We start from the raw sequence: 19,085 nt of genomic DNA, 5'->3' as shown, positions 1-19,085 counted from the left end.
TATTCCAGTAGGTTAATAATACCTCAAACCCAATCTTTAGGGATTCACAGATAACACGATATGGGACTGAGCAGAAATCATAAATAAAAGTTTATTTTCATGACAGCCTTTATTTCTTGGTCTTTGCCATGAAATGATGATGAAGCAGTAGCAGAGATGTCATTTTAGTTTTTGGTTTGGTCATCCTGAAAATATGAGAATGGCGATGGCTATTTATGGCTGCTAGAGCGCCGGTGATCGCTTCCAAGCAGGGTCCATCACTCTTTAGTTCTGTCCTCTTTCATTTTACGCTCTTTCATCATAAATGCAGATATTCATTCACAAGATAGAGAGGAAAAGAGCTGCTTTAAGTAACAGCGATGGGTGATCATCCTAAACAGTTTCCTTAAGAGATCATCTATTAGCCATGCAGACAAACATTAGGCAGTAAAGGCAGGCTGTACTTAGACCTCTGTGTAAAGAGAGATGTCGCTCATTTAGACCATCTCTGATGCCTGGTTTAATCGAATTTTAAACTAAAGTGAGGTGTAACGTTTTACATTTCAGGTGAAAATTGAACTTCCCACTCAACTCCATAAGAAACACCACATTCTGTTTTCATTTTATCATGTCACCTGTGACATAAATGCAAAAGCTAATGCCAAAAAGAAAGAGGCTCTGGAAACACCAGGTACCTGTAGTAGAATTACTTTCAATTATAAATATAAGTGATGTACATTCGAATAAGGATTGCAGAATTTCTGGCTGGATATTATTGTCTTCCTTTGAACTTGAGAAACTTGTTTTTCCAAAGAGTGATATTGATTTGTTCATGTGCACAGTGGGATACGCATGGCTTCCTTTGTTGAAAGATGCCCAGTTAGCTTCCCAAGAACACAACGTGCCAGTGGCAAGCAGTCTGCCTCCCAATTACTTGAGCCTTCAAGAACCAACTAGTGGAAAGGTACTAATTCATACTTTCATATTATTCACATGGCACAGAGCATTTATTTGCAGATGTTTTACATGAGATCAGATTTGCATTTGCACTTACCTGGAAGTGTAAATCATAAATAAGGTATCTGTTTTAGAATATTCGTGTGCATATCATTGAGTATATAAACTAACCTATGTGGTACTGGGCTGAGAGTTGTATGTTGCTGATTCACAAGTGTATATGGAAAAAGTGTATTTTATAACTGTGTATTCTACAATATTATACCTAACTTCTCCAAAACATGAATAAGAGTGGTCAAAAAGAATTCCTTTCACAAATTCAGGCTGTATGACATTCATTCTCCAGCTGATGTGATCCACTATCATGATTCATTCTCCAGTTTTGTGGTATGATATCATATTTTCCCCAGTGATCCTGTCCAGTTTGGATTATTTCTGCCTCCTTGTGTTTGTTATACTGTTGTCATGAGGACAAGGTGGGGCACTGATCTGGTCCCTTTAATGATAACGATCGTGGGCGTGTGCTGAAAAGTGGGTTTGTATTGCAGTAAGTCTGCTGTTGTGAAAGTACAGTAGCCAGCACAGTTCATGCACATACATGTGCAAACCTATGCTGTGAAAATTTGATGTGTAGGAAATGATGAAATAGGAAATAAGTGAGAAAATGTATTTTTTCTTGTTTGTTTTAATAGCAGATCGGCTGTGATGTAAAATGGGTAGATAGTGGGAAACCACTTTTCAAAGTCTCTACTTTTGTTGTATCGACAGTAAATACTCAGGTAAGCTGAATTTCCTTCTAGCTCTGTTACCTGCTTACAAACACAAATGTCAAGGAACGTCTGAAAGATGTTTTAAAATCTTGTATGAATTTCTTTCTCTAACATTTAAAGTTTATTTGCATGTAGAAGGGCAAGATGACAATTATGGAATACACACTTTAAGGAAAAATATAAAGTGTTTAAGATTATACCAACAGAACAGTTGTGGAATATCAGTCTAAACAGCAAGAAAGTTAATTGTGAGCACCAGTAAGACAAAACAATCTGGCCACTGAAATCCCTTAGATTGTGAATAAAAAATTAATTGCTCATAACACTGAAAAAAGGTGATCAAAGCACCCAGAAATAAGTTGTAGCGAGCTGTGCTGGCCAGTGGATTGGGTTAAATAAGTTGATCTGTCTTTGTGTGTGATGTCTAAGGCGGTAAGGAGCGAGTGTGTTCTTTGGTATCACAGGTGATTGCTTTAACCAATTTATGGAGCTGAATTCTCATCCTTTCTATAATGTATGTTAATGTGAATGGTTATCATTTTTAGGATCCGTACCTGAATAACTTTTTCCATCAGTGCCAAGAAAGGGAAAAGGATCTATCCCAGCCTCCTACCTCAAACTTTATCAATTCTTGTAAGGTAAAGTAACCTGCAACATAAACTGTGCTATAAAATGATATTTAGGGCTTTCTCTCAAATGGTCCATCACTGCACAATTCTAAACATGGCATAGACTTACCAGGAGCAATGGGTCCATGACAACTCCAGTTAGACTTACTTGATGGGACAGATGCGTGACTGGTCACAGAGCTGTCTCCCATCCCTTCTCATTTAGAGCATGGCTGCTGCATCTGCCCCATCAACTTTGACAACCCAGCCCATGCCAAGCCTCAGATCCTGTGCAAGGATGCTGGAATGTTGCTCTGGGGCTCTAGGAATGTCCAGGAAAGGAGCTGTAGCCTTTAGAGCCGCAGCGTTCCTGCTAGTCCTCTCTTGCCTTAGATACATTGAATGCTTATGTTCTGCTTGGCTCTTCGTACTTTCACTTTAACAACCTGGATGCTCCCCAAAGGCCTGTTTAGGGTATTTTGCATGTATAAATCAAGGGTGCTTGTTGCCTGTCAAGTTCTGAAATTAGAAAGAACGTGCCCTTTCTGCAGAGATGAATAAGCAAGAACTGCATTAAATGTGACTATTTCGTAGAGGTCAAAAGCTATGAGAAAGGAGGAGTATAAGAAGCAAATTAGAGGAGCGGCAGGTAAATGTAGGGCCGTGATTCTTTACCTGTTTGTGAATGATGAAATTCAGAGTTCTCACTTTGCAATCTGCTTACTGAACTTTAACACGAAGATAAGCAAGAAGACTGAAGGGTAGCTGTGGCACTGTTCCACAGTACTAGCTCTAAAATATCAGACATGTGACTGACTATTTTTCCTTTTAGCAGTCTGTAAAATCTAATAGATGTTTTGGGGTTTAGACATTACCGTCATGTAGATGCTTCACCCTTCCTTTAAAACATTAACATTGTTAATGTTTTCCTGTTTGAGTGTACCTTAATCAGATTTTATAAAGCTGCTTGGGAAGAGATTTTTGCTTTAATAAGCAAACAATAAGTTCCAATAAATCATGGCAGTCCCCTGGGCAGGTCCCTAGAGGTGGCTACTACTTTGTTGATAGATGCAGGTAGACCTGAAAGGGGTTGCTTTTGTTTTTAAATACTGTTTTGATTTAAAGAAATGATTAAGAGATGTTTTCAAAAATCAAAGCATCAGTGTTATTTAGAGGTGATGCCTAGACAGAATGAAGTCCTTAACTATTAATTTTTGGGAAGCCATTGAGCATATTGGACAAAGTTTAGGAATCCATGAAAGCTTCACAACTTTCTAGACAGTAAGTCAGTTATCTAAACTACCAGAATTGCACTGTTCTTTATTTGCTGTTTGTAGTTTACCTTTTAACAATATTTCAGTAATTCTATTGGAAAATAGAGACAATGTTGTATGCAACAAGAGATCAACTATGCAATATAACCAGGCAATTTTCCCCTTGTGGCTTTTATTTATAAATCACTAATACCTGTGAAGAACCAGTCCTTTACTTAGTTGTCCTGTTTTCCTACTGCTATTACACCAGTCGCTGCACTGCATTTTGCCTGCTGAAGCAGGAAAACAAGTAATCAGCTTTCATTTGATTGTATTGGAAATCTCTCATTTTCTTTCTTGCGTCCATTACAGAATTTGCTGAGGATTGAGAAGATCCATGTAATTATGAATTTTCTTCCTGTAGTCCTGAATCAACTCTTCTGGGTTTTGGTGCAAAACAGTGATGATGAGGTTACAACAGCTGTGACCAGGTATCTGAATATTTTCTGTATGAGGAAAAGAATCCAAACTAGATTGCAAACGTAGATGTTAGTCCAATTATAACTGCTCTTACAAAGGCTGACTATGACATTTAGACTTTAGTAGGTGAGAATGCCTGCTTCCCCCTTAACACAGGGCTCTGCAAACAACGCATGGAAGCACATGGTATCTTGTGGCTGACTGATACCAACCAGGAAATCATTGACCATGGTGGACGTGCCTCTGTACCCTGAGGCAGTCATAGGTAAAGGTCTCATTCTTAAGGAGCTAAGTGATTCCTAACAACACTGGATATCAATTTTGGTTTATGTTTGGGTCTGAGGAAGTGGAGTTCAGCATAGGAAGCTTAGCATCTTGCAGCATCCAATGCAGAGTTAAACAACCAGGTCACACTGTTCTGGGGCATTTTTTAATTAGAGTATATCAGCAATAACTGAAGAGCAATGGAAGCATTTTCCAGTGAGCAGGCAAACAGCTGGAATGATTTGCTGAGTCTCTCACCCCTCACATAATGAAATTGTCTTTATTGATGCTGTTAATCAGGGCAGCAGGAAAAAAAATGCAGAAATTATTATTGGTCTCTGCAGGCAGGCAGAAAGTTGCATTGCATTTTCTTTTGGCCATAGTGGTGTTTTTGTTGTACTTCTGCCAGTAGCTAAACAATACAATACAACTAGTAGGAAAAAATTAACAACTGTCCTCAGCAACCCTGTTAGACTAATCTGCTGTCAGTATATTTTCTTGCTTTCCACAGATTGTTCCTCAGAATTAGTTCCTGAGGAAGATTAATTAGGAAAAGCAAGGAAGCAGAATTCCTCATCTTAGCCTTGGAAAACTAGAGTTTCAATATCCTTTATCAAAGGATCATGGCACCTTGCAGGGCAAAGTCCAGTTTTACCACACCTAGGCACCTTTTCTTGTAAAGGTGTGTGATTTCATCACTGCATGCTATTTTCAAAGGAGGAGAGGCAGTCAGACCTTTGTTCAGGACCCCTTTATGGCCAACAAATCAACTGATGTTAAGGCTAGATAGAGAGAATGAAGAATTTTGTCCCAGGCTAGAATTTCAGTATTGGATAACTGACTGGAAAAAAATTGCTATAGAAGCAACTGTTTAAAAAATAGTTTTAATGTTTAGGTGGAAAAAATGGAAGGATGATAATTTTTTCATGCTTCATATTTTGACTATGCACCCACCTGGCCAAAAAAAAAATAAAAGAAGGATTCTCAGTGTTTTTCTTGTATGCGTGGTAGCTTTTGTGCTGGCAGAGTTGATGTCAACGGGAATATGCACGTCTGCTGTGTGTGCCATTCATTGATGTGTCCTATATATACACACATTGTATTTCGTTCTGAATAGCTTGAAGCACCTTGTGTTGAACATATTAAAAGCAACAACAACAGAATGAGAGCATAGATTGGCTTATGTGTTGGGGAGAAAACATTATTCCTTTTATACTCTCTCATGGCTATTTACTTGTCTGGGGGCCCAGTCATGTCATCATTTCTCTGTCTCATCTTTGCCAGAACTTGTTTCCATTTTAAATCAGAATAAAGGCTGAAGAGTCAGAATGGGCACAACTAATTTTGTCATAGCTTTTGTGTTTTGCTACAAGTTTCACTTCTCTTACTAACAGCAAGAAATGAGATAAATGAAAAATACTGACTTGAAAGAATTACAAAGCTTTTGAATCCAATAATAAGAATTGGTAGAAAATACTCAAATCATCAAAGTAAGTAGTCAAAATGACTACTTGTATGTGCACCACAGACGTATTAATAATCCATTTTAGTCATACTGTTATTATGCGTACCCCTGAATTTGAGATAGGGTTCAGTAATTCTTGACATTCGAGAATCATGACCTGTTTCTTTCCCATTCTTTTAACCAAAAAATAAGATTATAAAACTGCACAGTCTTTTCTATATTAAGTATCCTGAAAAAATGAGATCCCAATAATCATGTTTAAGTTGAAGAATACTTCTTGCTCAGGTTTGTGTTCTCTGAAACAGGATGATCTCAAACCAAGATGGCCCAGGTACAAATTGAAGAGAAGAATTTGCTGAAACACTGGGTCTCAAGTAGTGCCATCTCTGCTGGTAGTAGAAGCCCAAGTTGTGAGAGTGGGTGCCAGCATGACCCAGGCAATTTTCTTCCTGTTGCCCATCACCAAGCTGATCTGCATAAGTTCAAAGCATCTGTGGTTGCACCAAGTGTCAGGCTCTCCCTGCTGCGCAGTACAAGAGGGTGCTGTGCTTGGCCTCATGTTCCTGGGTGCTTGGGTACTCGGGCTGGGGCCAAGTCCGAGGCACAGGAGAGGGACATGCTCGGTCTTGAGCCTAGGCTTGTGTTTGTCTTTGATTAACAGTGCTGTCATAAGCAAAGTATCAGAACTTTACAGAATTACCAAGATCTGAGAGAACCCAACAAGTAGCATTCCCAGAGAAAGAGGCTCTTGTCTCTCTGTTTCATTAACATACTTCAATTTTTCTTATTCATAATCATCCAAGGTCTGTATAAGCTTTAGTTAGTTAATAGTTTTCTTTTGTTGTAATGTTGGTACAGTTATAATCATTAAAACCGAGTTCATTTTTTTAGCTGAATGCATATTTAATAGCACAATCCATGCAAGTGGAGGGCCCAAGGATTGACTGTTTTTATCCAGTGGGACAGTTTCTGCATGCGCTATTCATCATTCGTATCACATCCCTCATGGACTGTTTTAAATGAAGTTACAATAACAGAACAATGTGATGCATCAGATAGACTTTCTCTGCCTTATGACACAAAACAGCTCAATTTTTATTTATTTTTTATCTTGCAGGGTTCTTACTAACATCGTTGCTAAGTGCCATGAAGAACAACTAGACAACTGCATCGATTCTTATGTGACGGTATGATTGCTCTTATATTGTTAACTATTTTATGTGGGGAGGTTGGTTTTGAGTTTTATGGGTTTTTTTCCTGTTTATGCTTAGCTGTACTTGTTTGTAGCTTTCTCTGCATTTGCATCATAGCTCTCTGCCACTCATAGGCTGGGTGACTCTGGTTAGGAAACTAACATAAGATTTGGAAGAAGCTGTGACTCAGTTCTCCTCCTCTGCCATAAGTTTCTTGTGTCACCTTGAACAAATTACACTCCCTCTCTGTGCTTTAAGGGCATCCTGTAGAGCAGGGACTCTCCACAGAGTGTCCTTCACCACCAAACCTGGCTGTGTCCTGGCTCGAAACCTTACTCCTTTGAGGAGGACAAAGGGCTGCTCATGTTTCCTGTGCGTGATGCAGTTTGCTTTCCGTAGGACACACCAAGTTGAGCAAGCACAGGAGGAGGAAGCTGCAGTGTGTTCTTAAAGGGTACTGGGATGTGGGAGGGACAATTCCCCATAGTCAGCCGATGACTAGAGCTTATGTTTTAAAGGCAAGACCTAGTGAAATGCGCTTCTTCTGAGCTTCTAGGAGCGTAGGCTTAGCATCAGTCTTTATGAAATGGTGTTAAACTGAGAATTTCCCACCTTGCAGGGTTCGAGAGGACAGAGCAGGGAGGTAAATACATGAAAGATCATGAAACTTCGGCCAGATAGTTACTAGTGGGAGACACTTAATGTAGTTTGCCCGCGGCTTGCAGCATTCCTCTTGACAGTGATGAGATTTATCACTTGAAAATATCTGGCCATCTGTATTATACATATACAGGGTTGCCATCATTGCAGTTGAAAAGGATCCACAAGTGGTAATTTTTATGGAAGAGGTACTTCTGGGTGCTCTTCATGGTTGCATGATGGCTGCATGTTTCTTAGGAAGCTATAGCTTTTTAACTAAGCTTTTGATTATTTTCTTAAGTCATTATTTTAGTTTCAAGATGCTGTGTCTTTCTGTGTGCTGTTGTACCTAAATTCTTTTCTCATCTGTGGAGTTCAGATTCTTGTAACTGTTCCATGTTTACTCAGCTTTTTTCATCTATTATTGTTTTGAAGAAGAGGTTATATAGAATATAGATGAATATGTTCTGTGTATGGAGCTTGGTTCCGGGCAAGCTGTAGCATTACTTAAAAAGCCAAAGGAGTGGCCTCTTTAAAGATGATCTCCTTGTTATCTCTATCAATTGAATATCTATTAAATGAGTATGAATAATGCTATTGGTCAGCAAGTATCTCATCGATAGTATATTTGGGTAATAGCTTTAAAAGCTGAGAATTTTATGAAGAAACATGTTTTTAAGTAAATACATTGATTGCTTTTACTGGCATGGACAGAAAAATTAATAGACAAATGAACATCATTTAAGGGTGTTAAATTTTTTTTCACTTTTTTAATATATGTGACATAAGTTGGGGGGTTGGTTTGTTGGGGTTTTTTTTAAATTAACTTTAGGAATAAAGTGAAAACAAATAAATTATTGATTAACTCTGAAACTTCAGCTTGTTCATGGGTAGAATAATGAAAATACGGTAGGACTTAGGTTATTGAATGGGAAAATGGTTTTAATTTCAGTGTTGAAAACTGTTGATTGATATTTCCATGGTGTGGATTTACTTTCATACTTCATGAAAGTACATGTTTACAGGTGATGCACTGCAGTTTCTTAGTAGTCAAATTTTAGTCTCAAGTACTCTGATTTAAGCACAGGAATTCTGCTGAGGTCCAGCAGAACTGTTCAGGCTTCAAAATAAATAACCCATGTAACATTTAAAGGTAGTTAATTAAATGGGTATTAACACCTCTTCTACTCAATAACTTTTGAAAATTGCGGTAGGCATCTATTGTGCCTAAATATCTTTGAAATCACAGATGATTATTAGGCCACACCAAAAGTCCATTTAGCCTGTTGTCCCATTTCCAGCAGCAGTCAGAAGCCAAAAATTGTTAATCTCTTTTATCTATCTGTAAGGAGATGAATATCTACTTTAGAAATGCTGTTTTGGGAATAAGTTAGTTGAGAATTGTGAGTCACTCAGAGGCAATAATAATGCAAAATTGCACTGACTTAAATAACTGGACCCAGAAGTGTCAAACTGCATGGTGAGAAGCTTATGGCATCTGCGCTGAAAACAAAGCTGGGTATTAATAAGATATTTTCAAGTGATACTCCTTTTCTTTAACTACCTGGTTGAATTGAAAAGGTATTTCATCCCAACTGATGCACTGGTAGAGCTCTTGTTTGAGGGAAGGAGTAATGGATCCCACTACCAAATTATTAGCTTAAAATGTCAAATAAAACTCATAACTAGATTTATGAGTTCTGAGCAACTTGATAGATAAATTCCTCTCTTGAGGGCTTGATTTCTAAAAAAGGTATAGTTTTCCCCTTCTGTCAGCTCCACGTGGGTGCTCTACACCTCTCAGGGTGAAGAGTTGTTACCAGCTCTGACTAGCTGTTGCCACTGGAAGAAAGGACAAAGTGAAAGGTGGCTCTGACTAGGTGGGTGAAAAACCCTCCATACTTCCTCTGCTTGCTTATTCTTTTTTTTCCCCTTGGTGAAATGGTTTGAAAGGCAGTTTAGAGGTGTCAGGATACTATGCCCTATTGACAAAAATAAATTAGAGCACTGATTTTAAGCAGAAATTCCTCTTGGTTCACAATAAGCTGAAATCAACAGGAAGTTGTGTTTAAAACCGGGATTTTGTAGGGGAGCAGTGTTGTGCTGTTACTGCTCGGGGAATTAAACTTTATGTGAATGTATTGTTCAGTCAAGTTATTTTGGCAGCAAAGATTGTCAGCTGTTAGTGGTGTATAAATAATTTATCTTCTCCTATTGAAGTTTTTTATATTTGTTTTAATGTACATTTTTATCATCTTTATTTTTCCTTTCTTCTTCAGTATGTCTTCAGGACCAAATCATTTGAAGAAAGGACCGTTCATGAGGAGCTGGCCAAGAATATGACTGGTCTTCTGAAGTTGAATGACCAAGTAACAGTGAAACAGGTTTTAAAGGTGAATGATAGCTTGAATTAGGACATTTGTAATTTTACTACTGTTTTTCTGCCTGAAACTCACTTGTCACATCTCTTTCTCCTCTCCTCTTTCCCCGTATGAGCCTTGTACAAATCACATCCGGCAGTGATTCAACAGAACAGACTTACCAGACTTGCTGCAGTTTCTCAGCAAAACATGTTTCTCAGAATGGTGTGGTTTGCATAATAAAATTCCTCCTTTGTTCCAACTCAGTCTGAGTCGGAAACCTAATTCTTACGCAATATGATGTGAGCAATTACTTTTACGATACTTAAATTTTTATTTTGGAAGATGCAGGGAGAATATTCATCTGTAAGTAGGATGTTTATATCTGATTTCAGCTGCTGCCTTTGATTGACAGTGACCAAAATGAGAACGACTGAGGTTTCCTGAGGTTTCTCATATCAAACCAGGTCTAAGAAATTCAGACATGTGCAAGCCCCATCACTGAGCCTGTCAGTTATGGTATAAGAGCTAGCCAGTCCAGCTCAGGAGTTCCCAGTGGCAAAAATATGTTCAACTGTTTATAGAGTGAACCAGTTCCTATTTCCTATGCTGAGCCACTGGCACAGGAAAAATAGGCTGAAAAAGCAGAAAAGCTGGCTTGCAGGAAGCCTGGACCATGCAAAAGTACTTGTTGAATTTGTTCTGGGGGGTTTTTTTTGCAATTTGTTATCTTTTTGAGTGTATTTGTTTCACATATCTCCTGAGATACGTGAGGATACAGATAACCTACCTGTTCACTGTTACAAATGGTATTTGAAGAATATTATTCTGGGCCAAATCACCAATCTGCTGGAACTAACAAGGCAGTTTATTCTCAGCTTCTGTTCTCTGGTGTTCTCTGCATCGTGCATTTCTGCCAGTTACCAGCAAACAAACAATGAAGGCAGTGCTCAGCAGGAACAGAAGGATTGTAGGAGCAGTGTTTGTGTGTTTGTGGGCTCCTTATTGCACAGAGACACAGTGACAAAGTGCCTGAGATGGCTTCAGCTCTTTTAAGGACACGATCCAATGTTACTCAAATACATGGCACTTAGGCTCTTTAATTTGTTTGTCACATAGAAGTTTATCATTGTGCATTACTGATAACTGATATCCATCTATAAGGAATGATAATGCATTGTAAAGTATTTATCAGATAATCATTTTTCCTAATCTCTTTTTTACTTCTTTTGAGCAGCATTCCTGGTTCTTCTTTGCGGTTATCTTAAAATCAATGGCACAGCACTTGGTTGATACAAACAAAACAAAGGTGAGTGTATATGGGATCTCAAGTAAGCAAGCAAGCAGTCTCTCAGGGAAAATATAAAAGGTGGAATCCTGGGAAATACACATACTTGGACTTTTTTAATTGACAAGCCAGAAGAAAAAACACTGTTATATACTTTGTAAAATACTGGTTTTACTCACAAAAACATATTACCTGCTAGGCTCAAACCTATTCTTGATTGTACAGAACTGGTGGGCCAAAATACAGTTGCATCAGCTTTGCAATTGGTGGGTTGGAATGGAATGGGAATTCTCTAATTTCTGCTGGTTGCCCAACAGGTGATTGTGCCAGACAGCAAATAAATGATCTAGAAAATCATCTCTGCTTTGAGCAAACCTTACATAGCTGAAGATTGGTGCTTTGACCTCTTTTCTACATAATTATCAAAGATGCTCTTAGAGTACTTGTGCTGGTATCTAAGGATAAGATTTCCCACTTTCCTATGGGCCAGATTCTTCCTTTTGGGGTTTATACTCAGAATAGATCCATGGAACTCTAGGAATATTTATGTATTTTCAGGTTTAATGTGCAACATTGTATGCTCTCAAGTGATGCTCTATTCCCTGCTTAGGTTTCTCGAACTCAGAGGTTTCCAGAATCATTTCAAACTGAGCTGGATGCACTTGTGATGATTTTAGCAGACCATGTTGTTTGGAAGTACAAAGATGCTCTCGAAGAAACCAGGAATGCAAACTACAGCACTGCCAAATTTCTTAAGGTGAGATGTTCTGTCATTACAGCGTATGCACTTATTTCCCCATGCAAACTCGAGACTATTCTTGTCTAGTCAATGGGAATAAAAACAATTCTGAGTGAATGATGGCTCAAATTCCAAGTTTAGTGTTGACCTATAGTTCAGGTTTTCTATGCCCTTGGCTCTTGGAGAATGCAAAAGCTTTATCTGAGTCTGCTTTAAAGCAATTCTGATTAATTTATGTCTACTCTCTAAAAGAGCCCAAGTTTTCAAATTTTGCAGATTCTTACACAACATTCAATTGGTAAAAAGTTTGGTAAGGAATGAAACCGTAGTTACAGTTGAGCTGGTATTTTTTCTTTAAATACTATAGCTCTGAATGACTGTGGGTGGATTAATATTCCCTAATCACAACCAGAGTGGGCAGCTTTTACAAACCAGAATAAGCAAATTGCAAGTATTGTGTGAAATAATGTAACTTACCTTTTTAACTCTGTAATGCCTTTTCATTTACCAAATATAAGAAAATACGTGCGTGCTTTGGAAAAGTCAACAAAAAGAGTTGCATTCGATGGCTTTGTCCTAATATTTCTCAATCATTCTTATTTTCCCAGCGTTTGAATTAGCTGTGGAGCATGGGAAAAATGCCATTCAATAAGTTGTGTGGGCAGATACTTAATCTAGATTTAAACTGGGTACACATACCTTTCCGTTAACAGAATGATGTACATTAATGATGTACAGAATACTGTATATAGTACACACTGAAACCCAGGCTCAAATCTTTTATGACAAATTGAAGCACAGCATTAGGAGAGAGCAGCATTCCAGCAATCGAATGTTCCTGTGAGATTATAAGCAAAACAACCACAAACTGAAGGTGGATTTTTCTCCTTTCATACACAGGTGAAATAAATTATAAACTTGCTGTCCACTGTGTTGGCCTCTGTTGCTGATACCTTATGGAAGCCCTAGTTGCTGTTGGCATGCTGACATTAAGCAGTATCTGTCCACAGTATTACATCATTTGGAAGATGACGCTGGTTTGAGGCAGGAGCGTAGATGGAGGGGCTTAGTCAGTAGTTGTGTGGTGTCGCACCTGCGGAGCTGTTGCAGATTTGCATCCTATTGTTGTGTGTGTCTCAGCTAAACTGGGAAGACAGTAGTGTTGCGTTATATCATATGGCATATGGCTGTGTTTTCATTTCTTTTCAAATCTAGTCTGCCAGAAGGAATGACATAGGTTAGAGATGACATGGCTTTCTCCAGGCTGGGGTCGCAGCAGCCTTGTTTGAATGCTGTGTGGCAGAAGGCTCAGGGCTCAGGAGCACCAGAGAAGTGGGGAATTCAAAATTGTATTCCCTATTCTGGTAGGCTGACTCTGCAAGGAAAAAATGTCAGTAACTGCACCAAGGCCTCAAAAACCTTTACACCTTCTGGCTGTTTAGCCCCATCTGTCAGCAAGAGCAGTGTTCACATTGGAAAGTAATGTAGTGTCATATCTGCTCCCAGAGAGATAATGTAGCTCATGGACAGCAAGTATTGTGGCTGGATTGATTCCTCAAGACTCATTGCTCTGTCACTGAAGGAGATACTCAGGTCAGCTCCCGTCACGTACCACATCTAGTGAGTGAGTGTCACAGTACCTGAATAACTTTCATTAGATAAGCTTTCTCCTAGTGTACTGTACTAGTTTGGACTGTAAACACAGTGAAAATGAAAAGTTTGATCAATTTATAAAAAATAAATTAAAAAATCGAGCCAGATTCACCAGTTCCCTGTTTTTCCTTGCCCTGCTATAAGACTAACCACCTGCGCAAATGATTCAAGTTTATAGGTCACACAAGGCAAACAGCCACGTAAGTGAGGCCATGTACTGCTTTTTTTGGCTATAAAATAATAATAATTATTTTTTCCCCCCTTTCTTAGCGCTGTTTTACATTTATGGATCGTGGATTTGTGTTCAAGATGGTCAACAATTATATAAGTATGTTTGGAACAGGAGATAGCAAGGTATAATTTTGATTTTTTTTTTTTAATTTGTTTTTGTTTTTTCTGAAGAGACTCACTAGCAGAATATTTTTATATTGAAAGTATTTATGATCAATTCCATAGCTTCACCATGCTCAGAACTTAAGTCAGTGAAAACATATACTGTAAATATGTGTTAAAACCTCTTGGGTTTAAACCATCTCTCCTCTTTTTTACTGTGTCCAAACAACTACTCAGTGAGCCATGTGAGAGCAGTCTCTGCGAAGACTGCTCAGACCAAAGCATGCAAAAGGCTGACCGGTCAGAAATTCTTTGCATTTAAGCTGTGATTCTTTGGAGAGTTCACTTGTGGTTCGGTCTATAAATATCAGCAGCAATTGACAGTAATTTTCTTTGAGGAGATAAAAGTAAGAGCATATGAACAAGTTACCATTGTGTAAACTCAAGTGAGAATGTAACATCTCAGTTACTTTGAATGAATAGTATGCTCCTACCTCACTGATGATGCAAGAAGGCTGATCTGCTCCAAATTAGTTTGTGCTTGCTATGGGGAAAATTCTCTGCAGCCTGAATTTCTTCTGAAATACCTATAACAGTCAGTATTGTAGTTTGAACAATAAATTTCAAACTGCAGGAGATCCCCAAATTATTCAGCTTGACTCCTTTATTCTTCATCCATCAGGATGAGTCACAGGATTTTTCTCTTCCATGGCTGGGTTTCTGAGGTATCATACCAGAGCATATAAGATGATAAATAACAGAATGTATTCAAGATATGCACTTTGAATGACGTGTCTTTCCCAAAAAAGCTTACAAAACTTTTGTCCATTAACTTTTTATAATTCTTTAGTGGTGATCTGGGCATTTGTAGGTAACGAGTGAGCTTTTTACTGAAACCAATTTCATGCCGCACTCGGGTCTTTCATCTCATCTCTGGAACAGATGTAGAATGGAGTCTCTCAGTATTAATGCCATAGCCTGAAGTCTATAATTCTGTAAATAATATTATGCAATCTGAAAATTGTTTCCACATTTCAAACTTCCTTAAATACATTCAACCACAGAAACAGATGTTTAAATTAAAAAAGCCAATTAATGGCCAGTGGAAAAGCCTGAGATTAGTCAGTGCACAGAGCAGAGCTTAGCACCTCCTCGGCAGTAAGTGCGTGCGCATTGCCAGGCACCCAGCATCCCTCCAGAGCCATCCGCCAGGATGCGTGGAAGCGGAATCACTGCAGAGCTGAGACAGATGTACCACTGGAACAGGCTTTGCTTAAAAACACATGGAAACAATAGCCACAAAATAAAATTAGAGATTTCTGACCTCAAGGAGAGAGGCTGACATAAGACTGCAATCTGACCTCTTTCCAGAAAATTTAACAATGTATATTGCTGCTTGAGTAAACAGTTTGTGGGTATGTCAGCCTACAAAATTGCAGTTTGAATTTATTGTAATTGTGAATGAAGCACCATAATTTCTGTTCCACAGAAACATCCCTCACAGTACTCCATATTTTGATATTTAAACGCCGTTTTGAGAATATTTATTCAGAAGTTGAAATATCTCATTACAATTCCGTTCATTGTTGTTCCCTCAAAATCTCAGAGTTCCTCTTGGGAAACGCATTTCAGGTGCTCCATTTCTTTATTTGCCATTAGACCCTGAATTGCATGTCCAGCTGTATTCCTCATGGGTACTACAGAGCAATAAAACATTTCAGGGAGAAATTCCCCACCATCCACTACTCGGCAGACTGAAAAGTGTGTGTTCCAGGTATTCTAGCGTGACGGTGGCAGCAGAAATGCTACAATTTAATTTTAAGGAGTGACAGACTTAAGCACAGGGCAAAGAAAAGACCTTCACAAGTAGTTTCTAATGCTAGGGCAAGTGTTGGGCCTAGATGGATGCAGTGTCGTATTGGTAGTCCTGAATGGCTGCTTTCTGCCACTGAGAGCAGCGAGCTGAGAAGATGGAAATAAAAATGTATTATTGGATGTCCTGTATTATCTTTATATCTCAGTAGCATGTTATTATAGTGGGAATGATAAATTCTTGAAGTAATTGCAAGGCGCCTCAAAAGATCATGGATAGCTTCTTGGAAGTATTAGCAATATTATATAGTACCCAAATCCCTCAGAGCTGGAACTCACTGGCATCAATAGAGGGAGTTTTCATCACTATCATTAAGTTTTGTATCTGGCCTGTGTGGCTGAAACTTTGTATTTGGTTGACCAAAACAAGAATAAGAAAAAAAAAAAGAGAAGAAAGGCATAATAATTATGACAGCCCCAAATGTATGTGAACTGGAGAAGATACTTTGCTATGATTATATGCTTTAGTATATACCATCAAAAGACCCAGCATAGCTTTAAATATGACTTAAATATTTAGCTTGGATCAAGCTTATATTTATTAGTATATTTTCAATGAAAAATCATAGTTGAGGAATCCAAAAAGCTTGTTTGACTGTGATGGGTTCATTTGATAAGAGACAAAACCCAAATGTTTATTATTCATGCAACTTGACATAACAATCTGTAAGGTTTCATTGTTGGCTGCGAGTATGAATTTTGAGGTAGAGATAAATAGTAGTGCAGCTCTGTCTTATCATTTTCCCTGTTTTAATGTGAACTGAGCCATTGCTTGTTGTGATTTTTCAGACTTTACATCAGTTCAAATTTGACTTTCTCCAAGAAGTCTGTCACCATGAGCACTTTATCCCTCTGTGCCTGCCCATACGGTCTTCAAACATTCCTGGTAAGCCACCACCCTAAAAGGGTTTCTGTACAATGGCAAATTATCAGAAGGTTCGAAGAGCAGATAACAATTAACTCTCTGAAGTACCACATCTGTCCATCAGATACAGAAGCCCTAAATGGCTTTTCAGGTGTGGTACTTAAGCAGTGTGATAAAAATAACATCATTTCAGTATTCCTGTAAATAAATGCAACCCCTGACAGCCCAGTTAGGTGGTGGGAGGTGACTCTTGCTGGAAGTTTTGAGGTGAATGAACTGGACTATTTGTGAGGACTAATTACTAAAGCTGCAGTAGCCTTGGGAGGTGGTGAGTGGGGGAAGGGGTTGAACAGGTAGAGCAGGAAGGGGAAGAAGCTGAGGCAGTGGTAAGGGCATTGTGAAACTCTACTGTTTGGGAACAGGCTTTCCTGCTGCTGTTGGGAGTATGACTTGTCCATGTGCCGGCCCCTCCTTTGTGGGGAAGATCTGAACTGACATGCAGCAGGGGTTTGGAAGCATCGATCTCTCAGATAATAGGCCATCGGTACTTTTGCCTCCAGAGCATCTCTAGGATTTGCAGACAGGTCCCATGTAATGGCCCTTTTCTCCCAAGTGCATTTACTTTCTTAGTCTCTGGCGAGCCTGAACTTCACATGGCCACCACATGCTGCAGTGTTTTACCTAGAGTGGCGAGGCAAGAGAGGCCCGTTTCAGAACGTGTTAGTAATACCTCCTGAGCTGCTACTCAAGGCAGGGAATACTGTGTAACCCATGTTTTCCAGAGAAGCATGAACGGGTTTTGCCTATACTCTACCATGGGAGTGAATCCTCCCTGCCCTTGCCCCAAAGCCAGCAGCCACCGTGCATTCCATCTCGTCACTCAAATCTGTTATTTCCATCCTAACTTTGTGGTCTATACCCAGTACCGGGTGCTTTTCCTCTTGGTTTCAAGGGTGCTGGGATTTCAGCCCAGGGCACAATTCCCAGTTCTGAGAGTTTTCCGTGGACTCTGGGGAGTTCTCTTGGGATGAGAGTGGAAGGTATCTGTCAGTGGAAGGCAGAATCATCTCTCTAGGCAGCAGCATCTCAAACTATGGGCCCTTGTCTCCTTTTTGCTTCAGTTTTCAGCACCAAAAAGTGAGTTCAGTTCTGACACTCATAACTTTCTTTAACAATAGAAGCTGTTTCATTCAAATTTGAGTCAAATTAAAAAATAAAAAAAAGATACAAAGCAAATATATTTATATGCTTAATAAGTTAAAAAAAATGCATGATTTTTGCTTATTTTTGGTTTATATTTATAAAAATGAAGACCCTGTGACGCCTTCAGAATCAACACAGGAATATCGAACATCAGGTAAGAACAAAATGACTGCATAAGGAGTAAACAGAATTGTGCATCAAGAGCTTTAAGATTTACTTTGACTGCTACCACTGAGCTGTGGCCAATTTAGGCAAAAAGTATTTACCATTTTCCAAAGTGGAATTAGTGGCATCTCTGTGGTTTGGAACTCTTCTATCTAGAATATGTGAACAGCAATTTGGACTCTGTGCCTCAAAGAAATGAATAGCCTTATTATGTGCAAAATATTTTTGATTCTTATCTGGGAATGTGTATGTAAATTGTCTTTTATTATTAAATTGTAAAAAATGCATGATTTTGAGAAATAATATTAGATTAATTCATTCTAACAAGTGAGGGAGCAGAAAGGGGCAGTCAGATCAAAAGATCAAGGTTTAACTTGATGGTTAAATCAAGTGGTGATTTAAATCAATAAAAGTTATGGTAAATTTGGAAAATGGGGAGGGGGGGGGAAGGTATGTAACCGATATATTAATTTAAGCATTCTTGTCCATTCTTTCCAAGATATTCCAGAGTACACATTGACCAATGAATTTTGCCGTAAACATTTTCTAATTGGAGTACTGCTGCGGGAGGTTGGGTTTGCCTTGCAAGAAGACCAGGATATCAGGCACTTAGCTTTGGCTGTGCTTAAAAACTTAATGGCAAAGCATTCATTTGATGATCGATACACAGAGCCGGTAAAGAAACTGTTTGTTTATTCTTCTTTATTTGCTTGTTCATACAGTAGCTAGACATATATGAAACTTCCTTAGACACTAGTATACATTAATTAATTTCTTCAGGATTGTATTGTATCTTTTATTTTTTAGGCAAAACAGGCACAAATAGCAAACCTGTACATGCCACTCTATGGAATGCTTTTGGACAATATGCCAAGGATTTACATGAAGGATATGTTCCTTTTCAATATTAATACTTCCAATCAGGTAATTCATGTGATTTTTCAGGATACTGAAAGGATCAAACTGAGGTCTCACCCAGTCAATCTGGTGGGAAGAGGT

At 38.7% G+C, this 19,085-nt stretch overlaps 1 protein-coding gene across 10 annotated transcripts in view; it reads left to right on the top strand.

The window, feature by feature from the left end:
• DOCK10 (dedicator of cytokinesis 10) overlaps positions 1–19,085 on the top strand; it is a 162,986-nt gene that overhangs the window by 113,379 nt on the left and 30,522 nt on the right. For all 10 annotated transcript variants that reach the window (XM_054835266.1, XM_054835264.1, XM_054835265.1 and 7 more), the window contains exons 20-33: positions 547–670; positions 822–943; positions 1,629–1,715; positions 2,252–2,344; positions 3,940–4,058; positions 6,894–6,963; positions 9,888–10,001; positions 11,206–11,277; positions 11,867–12,013; positions 13,919–14,002; positions 16,643–16,739; positions 18,031–18,075; positions 18,586–18,761; positions 18,894–19,010. In XM_054835266.1, coding sequence (XP_054691241.1) covers positions 547–670; positions 822–943; positions 1,629–1,715; positions 2,252–2,344; positions 3,940–4,058; positions 6,894–6,963; positions 9,888–10,001; positions 11,206–11,277; positions 11,867–12,013; positions 13,919–14,002; positions 16,643–16,739; positions 18,031–18,075; positions 18,586–18,761; positions 18,894–19,010 — 1,467 coding nt within the window. The remainder of the gene's footprint in view (positions 1–546; positions 671–821; positions 944–1,628; positions 1,716–2,251; positions 2,345–3,939; positions 4,059–6,893; positions 6,964–9,887; positions 10,002–11,205; positions 11,278–11,866; positions 12,014–13,918; positions 14,003–16,642; positions 16,740–18,030; positions 18,076–18,585; positions 18,762–18,893; positions 19,011–19,085) is intronic.

The sequence above is a fragment of the Grus americana genome, chromosome 9 (genome assembly GCF_028858705.1).
Source record: "Grus americana isolate bGruAme1 chromosome 9, bGruAme1.mat, whole genome shotgun sequence".
Taxonomy (NCBI): Eukaryota; Metazoa; Chordata; class Aves; order Gruiformes; family Gruidae; genus Grus; species Grus americana.
The sequence above is the reverse complement of the archived record's forward strand: the minus strand, read 5'-3'. Positions and strand labels throughout refer to the sequence as shown.